This window comes from Gymnoscopelus braueri (genome assembly GCF_963280865.1).
Source record: "Gymnoscopelus braueri genome assembly, chromosome: 1".
Classification (NCBI taxonomy): Eukaryota; Metazoa; Chordata; class Actinopteri; order Myctophiformes; family Myctophidae; genus Gymnoscopelus; species Gymnoscopelus braueri.
The window spans coordinates 46,816,221-46,832,744 of NC_137603.1; the positions used below are offsets into that span (position 1 = coordinate 46,816,221).

Consider the following 16,524-nt stretch of genomic DNA (forward strand, 5'->3'; position numbering starts at 1 on the left):
CCTGGTTCTAAGAGACATTGTCCATGATGTTAAGGAATTACTATGATCAACAGTCTTCTTTCGCAAAGTAGCAGGGGTGAAGGGACAACAGTCGTCTTTACAGTCCCCACCTACAGTGTTGTCTAGCTTACGGTCCGTCTGTCTAGTTTAGTGCATTATGCAACCAACAAAATTGAATGTAAACGGTTTTCACAAATTCAGTAGTCGTTTCACACTTTAGGGTACATGTTGTGCAGGGTGTTTGCTACTGCGTGCAGTTGTAAGACTTCCTGTTGTTGGTTCCCTTATCACAGTTATTATACCACAGGGCTTTTATCTCATCCATGATCACACAGTCTACCACAGTCCTTACTCCTTTTAATAGGCTACATCCATGCAGCATGCTAGTGGTGTGGACCTTTTATATTATCTGCCAAGAAGAAAAACAAGCATGTTGATGATATATGGGCAAACATTTAGACAAAATGTATTTCAGCGGAGGAATGAATGGGACAAAACAAATGCACGATGACTAATGACTCCAGTACAGCATTAGCTTGCTGCTATAGACTCAACTGGGAACTAAATATTGCCATTAGAGCTCCCCATTCTCACTTGTGGGGTTGAAATAAAGAAATAAAATGAAATAGAAGATGAATAAAATCATTATCAATACTAGAATGGATAGACATATTGTAAACAACAGCAAAAGCGGGGGGGGAAGTTAAATACAATAAAGTAAAAAATAAATAAAAAACCTGTGTCTTTGACCATAGACTGTAAAAATATGCTTTAGACCAGAACAAAAAGACCAGAAAACAAGTATTGGCCTGAGGGTGGCGCTAGAGGAAAGGCAGTGAGTTCACCCAAATCAGTAGGGTTCAGTCTACAAACTGATGCTCACAGTTGTCAAAGGGACAAAGTGTCCTGTCCAAGTTATCAAGAGTTGAGAATTGGATAGATAGACTATTAGCCTAGAATTATAATACTTGTGAGCTCATAGATATTATTAGTATGATTATGATCATGATTATGATTATTATACTTAAGACCTATTTAATAGTGACAATAGCTGATCTACAAGCACGACAACTAATCTTTAAAAATATCTTGTGTTTGGGAAAAACTGTAAATGGAGCAATGGTTCTCAAACCTTTTCATGTCAAAGACCCACAAAAATGTATATATATTGTTTTGTGCCAGGGACCCCCATAATAGAAGAGTTGTGTTAAAAAATGTTCAAAACTGTTGATTCAAAATTGTTGAAAAAATAGCAGACACAAACGTGTGAGCTTGAAGATTTGTATGGGTCAATCGATCATGGGTATAGCCTAATTAAATATCCTTCTTTTTTTACGTTTCCTATATTCAAAAAATATACAAGTGTATATTTCAAAAGATCTTTCAGTATTACATATGACAGGGATAGAGACAAAGGTCAGGGGTCGGTCAGATCATACCATACTATGCTGCTGTACTATTTACTTACCGTATGTCAATTGGGTTTTGAAAAAGATGAAGAATAGCCAAAAGCATAAAATAGGTTTAAAGTGGGAAACTGATTGAAAATTTTGTTGGGGACCCCCTGGAACCCCCTCAAGGACCCCCTGGGGATCCCTGGACTGGACCCCACGTTGAGAACCACTGTGTTATCCCTGAAGTTGTGCTTCTGCTCAGAGGGAGAGCCTTCGCCCCGCCCTCTCATATGACTGACATAGCCTCCGCCCCGCCCTCTCATATGACTGACAGAGCCTCCGCCCATGGCCCCGCCCTCTCATATGACTGACAGAGCCTTCGACCCGCCCTCTCATATGACTGACAGAGCCTCCGCCCATGGCCCCGCCCTCTCATATGACTGACAGAGCCTCCGCCCATGGCCCCGCCCTCTCATATGACTGAGGTCACATGAGAGTAAATCTCACTACTGTTTGTCAGACAGCAACACACTGGGCTAACGGGGAGGCTAACTGTTAGCTTCAACTGTCTGGACCGCCGACATGGTGAGTCTACGAAACAAACAACAACGAATAATAACCAGAGCAGTTAGTTTGTATTCTAACACTCATTGACACTATAGTTGTGACTTTCACTTGGTTGTGTTTAATAACACGTCCTGCTGTGGTGTGACTGGTAATGTAAGTAGCAAAGACAGCTAGCACACACACACACACACACACACACACACACACACACACACACACACACACACACAGTCACAGGCCGTCTGCTTTTAGCTAGAGCCTGTCATTAATGCACTTATCCCTCTTGTTATTGGTAAATGGATGTCTTAATTGTACTGTTCCATCTTGGTATCATCATCAATGCTAGTTAAAGTTGCAAATGGTCACAAACAACAGCAAATGAATGTGTTATGCAGTTGACTGACTGTCTGGGCTTTAGTCATTTGGCTAATGAATCTGTCACAGTAGCTCATGATGTGCGCCAGCTGTTCTTTGCATTACAATGTACGGTATGTGGGCTGATGGCTGAGTTGGCTAGTTGACATAAAAATATGTTTTTTTTGCTGATGGATTATTAATTGTCGCAGTGACTCAGATAATGACTAATCGATATCTACAGTAAGCCCACATAACCACCTATATTGATTGTGGTGTTGTAGGGTCCTGACTGATGTTAATGGTACAGCAACAGCATGGCACTTTCGCCCCTATGCAAACCCAGTGGCAATCATCTGGGGGTCACCTACATATAGTTGGTCTTCAATTACCTTTTTTTCTGAATTCATATATGAGCTCTTCTTTCACTCCACAAACCAAATGATATAAAAAGTAAGGACTCTTTTTCTTTGCTCCCCGAGAGCCTTTTATAGTTTACACACAATGACTAACACAACAACAATGACAGACCCCCCCCCCCCCCCATCCAAAGCCCCCAATAATGAATACTTCCTCTAATAAATAGTATGTATGTTTATATAAAATGTCCAACCAATACTGGGCACTTGAGATAATTAATTGTGGATTTCTTCTGGGGGGGAAGCTGGACACTACTTGGGAATATTTGGAGGGTGAACTAGTCTCTCAATCATGTATGATTAATACAATCAAGTAATTCATCTTGGTATTGTCCTGATTGCTCAAGCATGCATGTGCTTGTCAGCCTATCCCCAAAACAAGTAGTGTGGGCATGGAGGTGATTTTCATATTGGTATACAGTCTGACAGACAGTAAGAATTATAATAATAACTGGCTTGGGCAGGGTGTAGCGACAGTATGACTCAACATTATGCTGTTGGCGACTCAGACTGTCAGAGGCAACAATCCCAGTTTTGATCTTGTACAGAATGTTATTTCTGACTATATATTGGAGAGGATTATAGTTGTGTGTGTGTGTGTGTGTGTGTGTGTGTGTGTGTGTGTGTGTGTGTGTGTGTGTGTGTGTGTATATACATAGTTTATGTGTCTTGAGGTGTCTGTCTGTTTCTGTAAGATAGACATGCTAGTGAATGTGAATATTCTTTTCTATTCTTCCAGAGTTTCCTGGGGGGTTTGTTTGGGCCGGTATGTGAGATAGATGTGTTGCTGAATGATGCTGAAAACAGGAAGACAGCTGAGCTGAAGACAGAAGATGGGAAAGTGGAGAAACACTACTTGTTCTATGATGGAGAGTCGGTGTCTGGGAAGGTACAGTATGTTGGCTCTTACAGTGGTTCTGAATGTGGGCCCCTGGGGCCTCAGCACTATTCAGCTGATCCTAATTGTGCTTTGGGGAAATGAAGAACATTTTAATTTGCCAAATGTCTCATGAGCTAGTTAGTGAGCAAGTTTCCAAAGGGGCATCCGTCTAAAACAGGTTTGGTCTGTATCTCTACTCTGTCCCTCTCTGTCTCCACACCAATCAAAGTGCTATTCACACTGCCACATGCATACAGCGCCAACGACAGTGCTGCTCATGTGAACTACGGATGTGCACGGCTAGTCGACTAGTCTATTAAACAGTGCTGCCCCTACTAATCCTTTACTAAATACTAGTCGTTTAAACTTATTTATCATAATTGCAAAATATGCTTTTATTCTACGAAAACTATTTCTTAAAATGAAAATCACACACCTGTCAGACGACATGGAACATCAACAAGCAACAAGCCCAGTACTGTTTATTTTTTAAATAAAAATGTCAACTTCCTGTTGATTTTACTATTTGAATATTTCCGGATCCAGTCCGGGGTTTCTTCCTAATAAAAATAGTAAAATCCACAGGATATTATCATTTTTATTTAAACAGTACTGGGTTTTGTGATGTTCTATATTGTCAGAATCAGCTTTGTTTGTGTTTGTTTACGTGCTAAAAGAGTGACTTTGGGAACTGTTTCACCCTACAATGTTAAGTCAACGAGGAGAATATTTTGAATGATCAATTTCTAATCAATGGAGCAATTATTTTTGTCCACCTTTTTGGAGTTGCATCATGGCAAGGTAACTACACAATCCAAACCTATCAAAGAGGTCTTGCCCTTTAAGTGCTGAAGGTAACATTATCAGAAAACCACTGACGTGGGCTGTGAGTTTTTGAGAAATCTTAATTAGACTAGACCAGGTTATATTATCTCTTTGCGTGACAAGAGGGAGTGATCAAAGACGGAGGTATTTTGGATTTGGAGATTTGTGTTTCTGTTGTCCTTGCAGGTGAATCTGAATGTGAAGCAGGGTGGAAAGAGACTGGAGCACCAAGGCATCCGTATCGAGTTTGTTGGACAGATAGGTGAGTGCACGCCATGCATGCAGCCTAGAGACATTAAGCCATCAAGACCTGAGGCCGATTCTACAAATGCCTTCTAAATCAGTAGTTTTTCAACACTTTCAAGATTTTTCAAAAATAGCAGATGTACAAGCTCGCAAGCGTGGCACGAAGTGACACGCTGTGAGCTGTGAGCTTGTAGATCTGTTATTTTTGAATAGCCAATGCTAAAATCAAAAATGCCACGGATGCTTTCTCGGTTTTAATGGGTTAAAGTTGACTCTTCCTACATGGATTTAGAAAGTGCTAGAAGAACACCGTATTAACTAGGGGTGTGAACGTTTACACGTGCTATGTTTATACATTGTAAACATTGACAAAAATAATGGTTCACTTTCACTGGACAAATGCTGCATTTACATAGTGCCTCTCTCCAAAGCATCTCCAAAGCATGTACCCATTCACTCACACACATTTGCATACGGACAGCGGAGAAAAACATGTGAGACACCAAGCTGCTCACAGGGAGCAGTTGGGGGTAAGGTAGGGTAAGTGATTTTCTTTGGTTAAAATAAGTGTTAAATAGCTCTATATTCTGATAGTACTCATTGCTATAGAGTGTTTGTTCAGTAAAAGGAGTCTCCTTGTCTCTCCAGCTCTTTATAAAACAGAAAATGCATTTTCGTTTCAGTTTCATTTCCAATTTTATCCAATCAGGATAGAGAACTCAATCAGGATACAGATTAAACAAGTGAAATTGGAAGTGATGACACTAAGAAATGAGCAGGCAAAATTGGAACTGGAACACTATAAAAATGAAGCTTAAAAATGGGTACTTTCTCCTGATTGGCTGAGATTTTGACACCTACCAGAAAATGTATTTTCTGTTTATTAAAGAGCTGGAGAGACGGGGACTCCTGTTACTGAACAAACACTCTATAGCAATGATTACTATCAGAATATAGTGCTTTAACCTTTTAACAAAATACTTTTTGTTTTAACCCAAAAATATCACTTACCCATTCAACCAGAAGGAGTCGGGGATCGACCCAGGAACTAGACTAAAATCTTAGTGAGGGACGAGTGGAGAAGAGATCCTGTAGAACTAAAAGACAAGTCATTTTATGTTTCGTTGCGCTCGGGTGTTGCGCTCTGAAAATATCAGATCTACAAGCTCACAACGCGTCACGCTGTGACGCGTTGTGAGCTTGTAGATCGGCTATTTTCAGTGTAAAATCAGCCATTACGACGCCATCAAGGCACCGCCAAAATACATTTTAGTTGACTAAATCAACTAAAGATTTAGTCGACTATAATCTTATGATATTTAGTTGACAAAAACGAAAACATTTCAGATGACTAAAATATGACTGAAACTAAATGGAATTTTATTCAAAAGACTATGACTCAAACTAAATAAAGAGTTGCTGTCAAAATCAACACTGCTCCTGAGCCACTGCCATCGTCTCTCTTTCCTCTGCAGTGACAGTTTGCATTCTAATAGTGGCTCATATGGTCTATTGTCCACTGACCTCATTCCCAGGCTCTCTGTGTCAGCAGAGGTACAAAATGCAGTGACATTGAAGGTGATCGGGGCTTGTTTGTGTGGCATGTCTTGAAGAGGTCATTGTGTTTACTTTTATCAAGTTAATGGAGAAGGCATAAGAATTTATTACAATTAAATATGGATGGATATGTACAGCAAAAAAAAGTGTCATTGCTTTGACCTATCTTTAAATATCGCTGGGCGGTATTGATGAAATGAAATATTGCAATGTTTTGTACCTAATACCTCAATATCGATAATATTACATAATTTTCTGTTGGTGCTTTCAGAATATAGTTAAGAAAATATTGAGAAAAGATCATTAGTTAATGTGATGACCACACAGGATGAGGCATTCAAGCATTTGAACCATTTGTACCGCGATTCTGTGCATGTCATAAATCATGATAGGCTAATATTCAGCAAAAATGGCAAATTGACAAGCTAACGTCGCAACGTGACACGTGCCAAGGATAGACCCCTGGGGGACCCCGATCAACAAAGTATAATTATGGTTTAAGTAGTTGAGACCAGGAAAATAATCAATGTGTTTGTTGTTTTGTCAGTGTCAACTTATAGATTCTATATTACACAACGGTTTAATGATTAGAGGAAATATTGATTTGTTACAGCCCTAATGTTAACTTAATGTTAATATTATATCATAGTTAAAGGTTTCCACCTCAGTGCTATCTGAATTTATAACTAGATGTTTTGGCATGCATTGTTTGCAGTGTTCACTGAGCATCATCATGTGCAGCCTGCAGCTTGCCATAGTACAGCTAAACCCACTTTCTGCTAGAATTACTGCATAGGAAACTGTGTGGATAAATGTTATTTTGACCAATCAGTATGGTAGTGTTAGTTAAATGCATTTACCTACTCTAACTGCTAAAAAATATCCAATCTACAAGCTCACAAGGTGTCGCAGTAGATGGCTATTTTTGGCTAATGCTCACCCCAGAATATGTATGCTGGGGTTCAAGTGGTTAAGTCTTTAAGGAGTTAACATTTCTTTATTGCTGTTGCGGTTTTATGGAAATGCTTTCCACTTTGAAAATAAACAAATAAACACTTTGCTTGGTTGCAGAGCTGTTCTCTGATAAAAGCAACACCCATGAGTTTGTGGACCTGGTGAAGGAACTAGCTCTGCCTGGTGAGCTGGCCCAGAACAGGAGCTATGACTTTGAGTTCATGCAGGTGGAGAAGCCCTATGAGTCCTATACTGGAGCCAATGTCCGACTCAGGTATGGTATTAGCCTTTACAACCACACTGATGTTTCTCAGCACCATGTCTCAGACAAAACTTGGATGAAAGGGGTGTTTCTAAAAAATGATCTGAAATATTTTCACTGTAACGTATGTTCTTTTGCACCAGGAACGAATATCCGTTGTAAAAGATCTTTGGTCCTTGGCATAATATATATTTTAATTGGTGTTACTCATGTTTTTGGTTTGTAGATAGTAGGGGTGTGCCGATACACTAATTTCACGAAACGCTAAGATACGATATTGGGCTCACAACTTCGATACGATTTCGATACGATACACACTTTTTTTATTATGAAAATATATAGGGGGGAGAAAAAAAGCAAATGCAAACAAATAATTCTGTTTTTGCATTATTCAGACATGCAAACTTGTAGCTTTTCAGCTACAATAGCCGTTTTGAATCCAAATAGGGCAATAGTGTGACACCTGACCCAAAACAAACCAACATGTTGTCACCCTTTTCACCTCGGGCTGTTTGCATGCCTGATAATTATTATTGTAAAAAAAAAATAATAATAATTTAAACGATATATTTTTTTCTCCAAAACGATACATATCGTCACGAAAACGTATCGCGATATATCGCGGGACGATATATCGCCACACCCCTAGTAGATAGTGCTGCATGGTTACATGTGTGACATAGACATATAATGTAAGTTTCTGCTTCTGTATGTGTTTCTCCAGGTATTTTCTAAGGGTGACAATAGTTCGTCGTCTGTCTGACCTAGTGAAGGAATATGAGTTGATTGTCCACCAGTTGGCCACCTACCCAGACGTCAACAACTCCATCAAGATGGAGGTCGGCATAGAAGACTGTCTGCATATTGAGTTTGAATACAACAAGTCAAAGTAAGTATTGCTTTACTCCAAGAAAGAGTCATTTCATATCTTGCTCAACTAACTCTGAATTACAAATGTAATTGGATCCAGTGAATCCTTAGTCTGAGCTTAAGGATTTAAAGTTTGAGCTGGTTTTCTCTTGTCTGTTTTCTAGGTATCATCTTAAGGATGTGATCGTAGGAAAGATCTATTTCCTGCTGGTCAGGATCAAAATCCAACACATGGAACTGCAGCTCATTAAGAAGGAGATTACTGGTATAGGTAAGACTTAAGATAGCTGTATATGTCAAACAACGGATCTCTGGAATAGCTGTCCAGCTATGGTATAAGATAACACCAATCTGTTAAGGCTGAAACTAAATCAACAACAACGGACCACGGAGTCAGGGGTTTGAATCCACCGTGGTGCCTCCGGCTTGGACAGGTCAGGCTGGAGAATCAACTCTTATACAAAGAATGCCACTGTCCACTTGAGCTTAAGTTGAAAGTGTATTCACCTTTGACCCTGAAGACAGCAGCTTGCTGCTTACTTTCAAATAAACTTTGCATCGGAACTAGAGTGCAGTGGCATTCTTTAGACCAGTGGTTCCCAAACGTTTTAGCTCAAGACCCAAAAGAGAAATCGGATGTTTGCCCGGGACCCAAAATAGTGAAAACAGCGTTTAGAGTGCTTTAGACTTTATAAGATGGCCTTGTGACAGATAATAGACTGGGAGAGAGAAACTGGCTGTTTACCAGCAATCTGGTGTGACACAGACAAATAACAATACACATTCCAAGCCTTAAAAAGCTCAAACAGATGGTGCACATAAGCTTGAAAATTGTGTTAATGACAAAAAGGTCATAGTTTGTGCGGAGGAGGGATGAAGGGTACTGGGATGCTGAAGATGGAGCTGCCAGGCAAGAGGGGAAGAGAAAGGCCAAAGCGGGGGTTTATGGATGCGGTGAGAGAGGACATGCAGGTGGCTGAGGTGACCAAGGAAGATGCAGAGAACAGAAACGGATGATCCGCTGTGGCGACCCCTTAGCTGAAAGAAGAAGAAGAAGAGAGAGGGGAAAGACATGAAACGCTTGGAACACGTTTGGAATTGGAACATGCACTGCATGTGGTCGATGCACTATATGATCAGCTACCAGCCCGCTGCGCACATTTAATTCCTAGCCAGCATTGCAATTATTTATATGAAGCAGTGGGGGTGGTATGACTTCAGTTGCTTACATGCAAAGAAGACGAATAAGAAACCGAGAAATGAAGAGTGCACAGCCACTTGAAGTGAGATGCCGGTTGGTTGCAGGAAAATAAGCTAGCGAAGATGTCAACTCTTTTGGGCAGCCTACATCTTGAGTTATTTTGTTAACGGTCATACACAGGAGCGCCTGCCCATGCATTGCTGTGGTCAGGGTAATTGCAGTTTTCGCTACCCTCTGATCAAGAGCTTATGATTTCGAGTGGAAAGATCATGGAATGAAGACTTGCTCTGTTTTATCTTGATCAAATAAAATAATCCAGTGATGTTGTCATTTTGTCCAGGTCCCAGCACTACCACAGAGACTGAAACGGTTGCTAAGTATGAAATCATGGATGGAGCTCCAGTTAAAGGAGAATCCATACCCATCAGGCTGTTTCTGGCAGGTAGGAATTTCTCTTATTTGCACTCTTCCCCTGCCATGGTGACATCAAATTGGATTTATTGAGGTGGATGAAAACTTTATACATTGCCCATACCTGAAAAGACATGCCCGATTTTAGATATCAGAATCTGTTTACTCGTCATGTGGAGTATAACATTGCACGAAAAACTGTTTTTTTACAGAGAGGCACAAAGCACTTTAAGAAGATGTTATTTTAAATGTATGATCTAAAATCACCAAATGCTTGATGGACAGGCCTTAAATTATTACGCTATATTGTGTGTTTTCTGTTGGATTTTAAAAGGGATTTGTTAACTAACATCACCATTGAGAGGAGTTTTTCTGGTGCAGTTAACAAACAGGAAAGGCTGATTATGTTGTTTGATTGTGTATTTGCTCCCTCTGTTGACAGGATATGATCTCACAGCCACAATGAGGGATGTCAACAAGAAGTTCTCTGTTCGTTACTTCCTTAATCTGGTGCTGGTGGATGAAGAGGACAGGAGATACTTCAAACAGCAGGTAACGGGCAGAAATATTTAAATATTTTGTATAACTCTTGAACTCTTGTGTAGGTTGTTGAATGGTTGCACAGGCAGCTGTATCTGTGACAATCAGACTAGTTTTCTATTTACCTGGCTTCATCGTATTTCTGAAATATGATGGGTTCCCTGATCCTTTCATGTCAGATACAGGCTACTATATATAGTATACATTCATAGATTTCTGCATTCATTTCATCATGTTCGTTCTTGCTTTCTCATAGAGAGCCTCTGTAGACTCTGTTTGCCTGCCACAAGAGTTCCCTTTGAGATTCTGAGTATGGCCATTTGTTTGATTTCCGCTCTCTCTCTCTCTATTTAGGAGATTGTCTTGTGGAGGAAAGCCCCAGAGAAGATTAGGAAAAGGAATTTCCACCAACGCTACGAGTCGCCCGAGCCACGACCCCAACCAGTTACTGCAGAACAGCCAGAGATGTGAGGGACACCCTGTTGGACTGAAAATACACACAGAAACACCCAAACTCCTCACTGCTAAACAGCCAGATGTGAGCTACCCTCCTGTCCACCCCTGGACTGAGAAATACTTGTAGACATGCACACACATACACACACATGCATATACACACCCGACCCGACCCACTGAACAGCCTGAAATAATACTGTAGGGGATACCCGACCATCTCAACACCCATACACACGCTCTCCTGCCTCCCATCGACTGAAAAAGCACACACACACACAGACGTTTGCGCATATATATATATATATACACAGACATATGCATGTCAAGTCATGGAATTATACAATTCAAGGCTGCTCAATGCAAATCCAAAACATGAGCTCAAGAAGGAAGGGGGTCAGGGGTAGCGAGGGGGCAGAGGGTTGCAAATGTACTTGACATAACCAGGGAAATTGACAAGACACAATCTGTTTGATATTGCTGACTATATTGAGAATACACGCGCACACACACACACACATACACAAATGGGAAAGTTGTAGAATTCCAGTGTGCTGAATGCAAAAATAAAACTGGAGTGAAAGGGAGAAAAGAGTAGAAATGACTACAGACAATGCACACTAGCTTTCTTCTCTCCTCTCTTATGTAAAAGCACTGCAACAGGAGCTTCCATTTCTGACATCCTGCACAGCAGTCAATCTTCGGTCCACTCTCTTTTACCTCCCTATGAACGAAGGCACTTGTAACGGCCCGCTCGGGGCCAGTCAAGTATTCGAGATCACTTCGGTTGTGAGAATCTTTTTTTACTCAACAGTGGACACCCTGTCCAATCTGGGTGGTTAGAACACAATGCTTAGTGTGAATGTTTGTGACCCCCCCCCCAGTTAAAGCATTTGTGACCACATGACCCTGTTCTTGTTTGTCCTCATAGCACAGAGCTCAGAAACTGCCCAGTTTTAGTTGTCTTGAGCATGCTCGAGTAATAATGGCTGTGCTAACTGTGAGAGGCTTCTTCACCTGTGGGTCCTTGCTGAAGTGCAGTGCAAAAGAAATGTCCATCTGAACAGTTAAACCACGTGTTCAGTCTTAAAATCTTTTTACTTAAAAAGTGAAGAGATGTGCCAGTGAATAAAACAATGTGTTTATATTGCAACTCACTGTAACTTGTTTCACATAAGAAGACAATTTAAAAACATGTTAAATGCAGTGATTTGCCTTACTTCAAGATTTAGTCACTCATTTCAGGAAATAAATTGGCTCATTTACATTGGTTGATTATTTTCACCTGAAGAAAGATTTTAATACTCCACAACATTGAAATGTATCAAGTTTAGATTCATATTTTTTTTGCAGTGGTCACTGCTGTTAAAGTTCATCAGGCCACTACAGTTTTGTGTCCATTTCAAGGCTGGGGTTAATTCACTCTCAATTCTTTTAAGGTTCAGTTAAACTATTGCTTTTGCCAGGTTGAGAAATGTATGTCCAACCTATGAAGAAATAATGCTAATGAATGCTAAGGAACAGCAGTTTCTATTTAGATTTGGAATCATTTGAATGGAAAGTAAACTCACCCCAGCTGTGATTGATGTACTGTAGTTACTGTACACCTTTTGTCCATTTCATGTTCAATCCATAGAACAAGATGACATGGTGTATTTTGAGCGTGTTACAATTAGACTTTTGTATTGCTCAACTTTATTACTATAAGCATCCTTTGGGGCTGCACTGTCTAAAACATATACTGTCACGTTAAACCCAGCAATGTTTCACTGTGATGTTCTGACCACTGGTTAAACTCCTGCTTTGAAAAAAAGAAATATATATACACACGTGACATCACATGACCCGTGTAGGGCAAATTAGCCCTTAAATGCTGATTTGTGGTCAGTTTTGCACTTTCCCCCTCTATTGGTTAAGTTGAGGAAAGGGTCAGAGAAGATACCTTAACACTCAAGGACAACTACTGTACACCTCAGAAATATCACGTCTGTAATGATAACTATACTAGCACGTATATATAATATATACTGTATATTACTACTTATTTGGTTATTATGACGTAAGTGTAATATTTCAACACTGTCTGTGTAATTGTTAAATCAATCCTACCATATTTGTTCTGGGTATTTTTGGTTGTTTTCAACACCCGAAGCGTCAATCACTGACACTTTTTTTTCTTTATGTAAACTATGCTTGCCTTTTTTATTTCTTTACACTTTTGTTTCTTTTCTTTTGGAAACCTTTTTCTTAATTTGCTGTTTTGTTTTTCTTGTGTCAAAATTATTTTCTCTTTTTCTGAACATTACACACTGTACAACTTTCTTACAGACACAGTTTTTCAGTTTGGTTTACAAACATCATCAAAGGTAACGAGGGGGGAAAAACAAACATCAACCCCATCTTACCCACTGCATGTTGATCCCATCTGCATTTGACTTGTGTGATTGATATCTGTATATACCCCCAGCCCAAATATATAGCTAAAATGAATCAATAAATAAAGCAAATTTATACTGAATAATTTTGAACATTGATCTGTTACTTAATATAACAGAGTGAGGTTATTAACAATTAGATCATGACAGGTTTTCTATCTACATGTAATTTGATTGAAGTTCAAGTTAATCTTATAAAGTTTATCTACTGTAGTTGGTCATATCCATGGAAACCTTGAATGGCTTACAGAATTAAATGGAATTCAGTGAAGTGGTGTGAGTGCAACAGAACTGTAGGAAAACAAAATATTTGATCATCTATGGATTCACAGCCGTAGGATAAAATGACCACACGTTCTTGAAAGAAATGTGAATGATGGCGGCCTGATTTAACTTAAATGATGGGCTTTATTCCTTTAAGTATGTTGAGCATCTGCTGTGATTCAGGGAGCTAGATGGAAAAGGCCAGCTATTTAGATGTCTTTGTGTTTAGCTAGCCAACGACTTATCTGGTTTATATTTCATAAGGAGGCTTAAGGATGAAAATAAATATTCTTCTGAATTTCTACTAGTGGCACAATCGAAAGCATCTTGACCACTTAAACCATATACGTTGACCAAGATCCCCCAGGTGTCATTAGGGGGTCTACCTTGCCCCCCTATTTGTTTTAATCTATGCAACTGTCACATTGTGATGTTATTTTTGCCAAATGTTAGCCTATTATATGCCCAGAATAGGGACACTATAGGGTCCAAGTGATTAATGGAAATTGCACAGCTAAGGAGCACATGGAAAATTGCAATAGTAATCATTAAAGGTTTTATGTGATCACTGTGGACATCCAAATAACATATTAAAAGTACACCATACTAAGTGTGGTTCAAGGTAAATTCAGGGGACTAAATGTAGGGCCTTCATGTCTCTGTATCACAGAAAGAAGCACATCTATTCTCTGCCTCTGAATATGCTATTATCATATACAATTGGTTTTCTTTCACATACAACCTTCAGATATGGCCTGTCCTCAGTTTTCATGTGCACTTTGGGTGTACCCTTGCCCCAAAATGACTTTTTTAATCCAAACAAAGTCAGTCAATCTTATAAAACATTTATTATAATAATAATATATAACATACAAATGTGTCTTTGTAATATGTCTTTCCATGAAACCCATGTTGCATACCAGCACACAGATTAAAACCTTAAATAAGACCACAATTGAAACATGCCTTGACTCTAGGTTTACATGTAATATTCACTCTGCACAATTAATCTAAAATGTTATTAGTATTTTTTAAATTGTGATTTTAGGTTTCACAATTATTATAACCATGAATCTTGGCAATTAATTCAAACATCACATTTTGTCAGCGGTTGCAACTTGACCTTGTCTCCCCTCACCATTGCACAAGGATTTATAACCAGAAGATTGTACAACCCATCTCTCCATCCTTGAGGCTCACAGAAGAAAAAAATAAATGAAAGACAATTACATAATATTTGACCAAAGTTATGACACCAAATATTGACCAACAAAGGCATTAAAAAATGTTCATCAATGATCATGTTTTCCCACCAAGAACCATCAATATTCATGATTAATAATCGTGATTGCAATATTTAGCAAAGTAATCAGGATAATAATTGTTGTCATAATCGTGCAACCCTACTCCATGTCTCCTCCATATACCTCTACACTGTGAATAGGCTAGGAGTAATCAAGTCTTTAAAATTATGCACACCTCTACACTGCAAAATCCTGAGTGTTAATCCAGTTCTGAGAGTGTAACATTTGTAATTCAAAAAGAGTTATATTGACTCTCTGGGTTTTGGTAGGCTACTTGGCAACTGACCACCCATAAAACTATTTGTAGCCGTTCCCCAGCTAATGCTGTGAAAAGCTGGAATGTTTTCCACCTACTGCTGTGATTAGCTGGAATGTTTTCCAGCCAATGCATTGTTTTGTTGGAATATTTTCAATGTTTTTTTCAAGCCAATGAAATGAAATGAAACGGTTGGTTGGAATAATAGCCAACATTGTGCTGAAAGCAAAGCATTGCATCGTGCATTTGCTTCCTCACACAGCTTACATCCATGATCCACAATACATTCAAATCTTCATTCAGCAAATCACTCATGTCTCTGAACATGACTGGTGGCTTCGCTGAACATAGTACTCTTTGAACTCCACCCTCTACTCCACTATTCATATCCCACGCCATCCCTTACACAATACAAACACACGCTTTTTCTTACATTTAACTTTTTTATTTAGCTATTGAACAGTTCAAAGATCATACAAAAACTTGCAAAGATTATACAGTACATTATAATGAGGAAATTATATAAAATAAAACATTCTGGGCACTAGGGAAATGTGGGCACTTCGGGGTGAGAAGAGTGGGCAGTAGGGAAATCTGGGCACCCAGAAGAATGGGCACTTTGAAGTGAGAAAAGTGGGCACTAGGGAAATCTGGGCACCTACAAGAGTGGGCACTTTGGGGTGAGAAGAATGGGCACTAGGGAAACATGGGCACCAAATCAGAGTGGGCACTGGGAAAACTGGGCATTAGGAAGAGTGGGCACTAGAGACTTCATGATTGCAGACCATGATGTGTGAAGTGCAGGACGATCCAGGTGTTAGTTTCTTTTCCATTGTTCAAATTGTACCCATGGCTATGTGTGCTAATCTGGTTCAGATGGAATTGCCAGTTTCACCTACATTTCTTGTGTGATTAAGTACACACAATTAGCTGTATTACTTGTAATGGTTTGCTTGATTGGAAATATCTCCTTTTTAGTCCTGTTTATGGTTAGGTTTAGGCATAGTTTGACTGAGGTTAGGTTAAGGGGTAGGCATAGTTTTACTGAGGTTATGGTTAAGAATGGGTTTTACTGAGGTTAAGGTTAGGTTTAGGCATAGTTTTACTGAGTAGGGTTAACTAGGTTTGATTGATTGATTGAATATTTTATTAGGCAAAAATGTAAAACAGCACAGTTACATTTAAAATACTTTGTCTAAAAGGTCCGTTCATAAAAGTCCTTGCGGTCTTGTTTCCAATGAGGTCCTTGATATTCAATTCATAGACATATATAGTGGCACCACAGTTCAATATCATTACAAAAAAAAAAAGCAGGTAAAAGATAACATTATG

The 16,524-nt window shown here is 39.3% G+C and overlaps 1 protein-coding gene across 1 annotated transcript; it reads left to right on the forward strand.

Moving 5' to 3' along the window:
• Window positions 1-1,891: 1,891 nt before the first annotated feature.
• vps26a (VPS26, retromer complex component A) lies at window positions 1,892-13,454 on the forward strand. Its single transcript, XM_080423241.1, has 9 exons — window positions 1,892-1,979; window positions 3,474-3,623; window positions 4,626-4,701; window positions 7,314-7,470; window positions 8,183-8,347; window positions 8,493-8,599; window positions 9,870-9,971; window positions 10,383-10,492; window positions 10,835-13,454. The coding sequence occupies exons 1-9, from the start codon at window positions 1,977-1,979 to the stop codon at window positions 10,949-10,951; spliced, it is 987 nt and encodes a 328-aa protein (XP_080279367.1). The 5' UTR covers window positions 1,892-1,976; the 3' UTR covers window positions 10,952-13,454.
• Window positions 13,455-16,524: the final 3,070 nt, after the last annotated feature.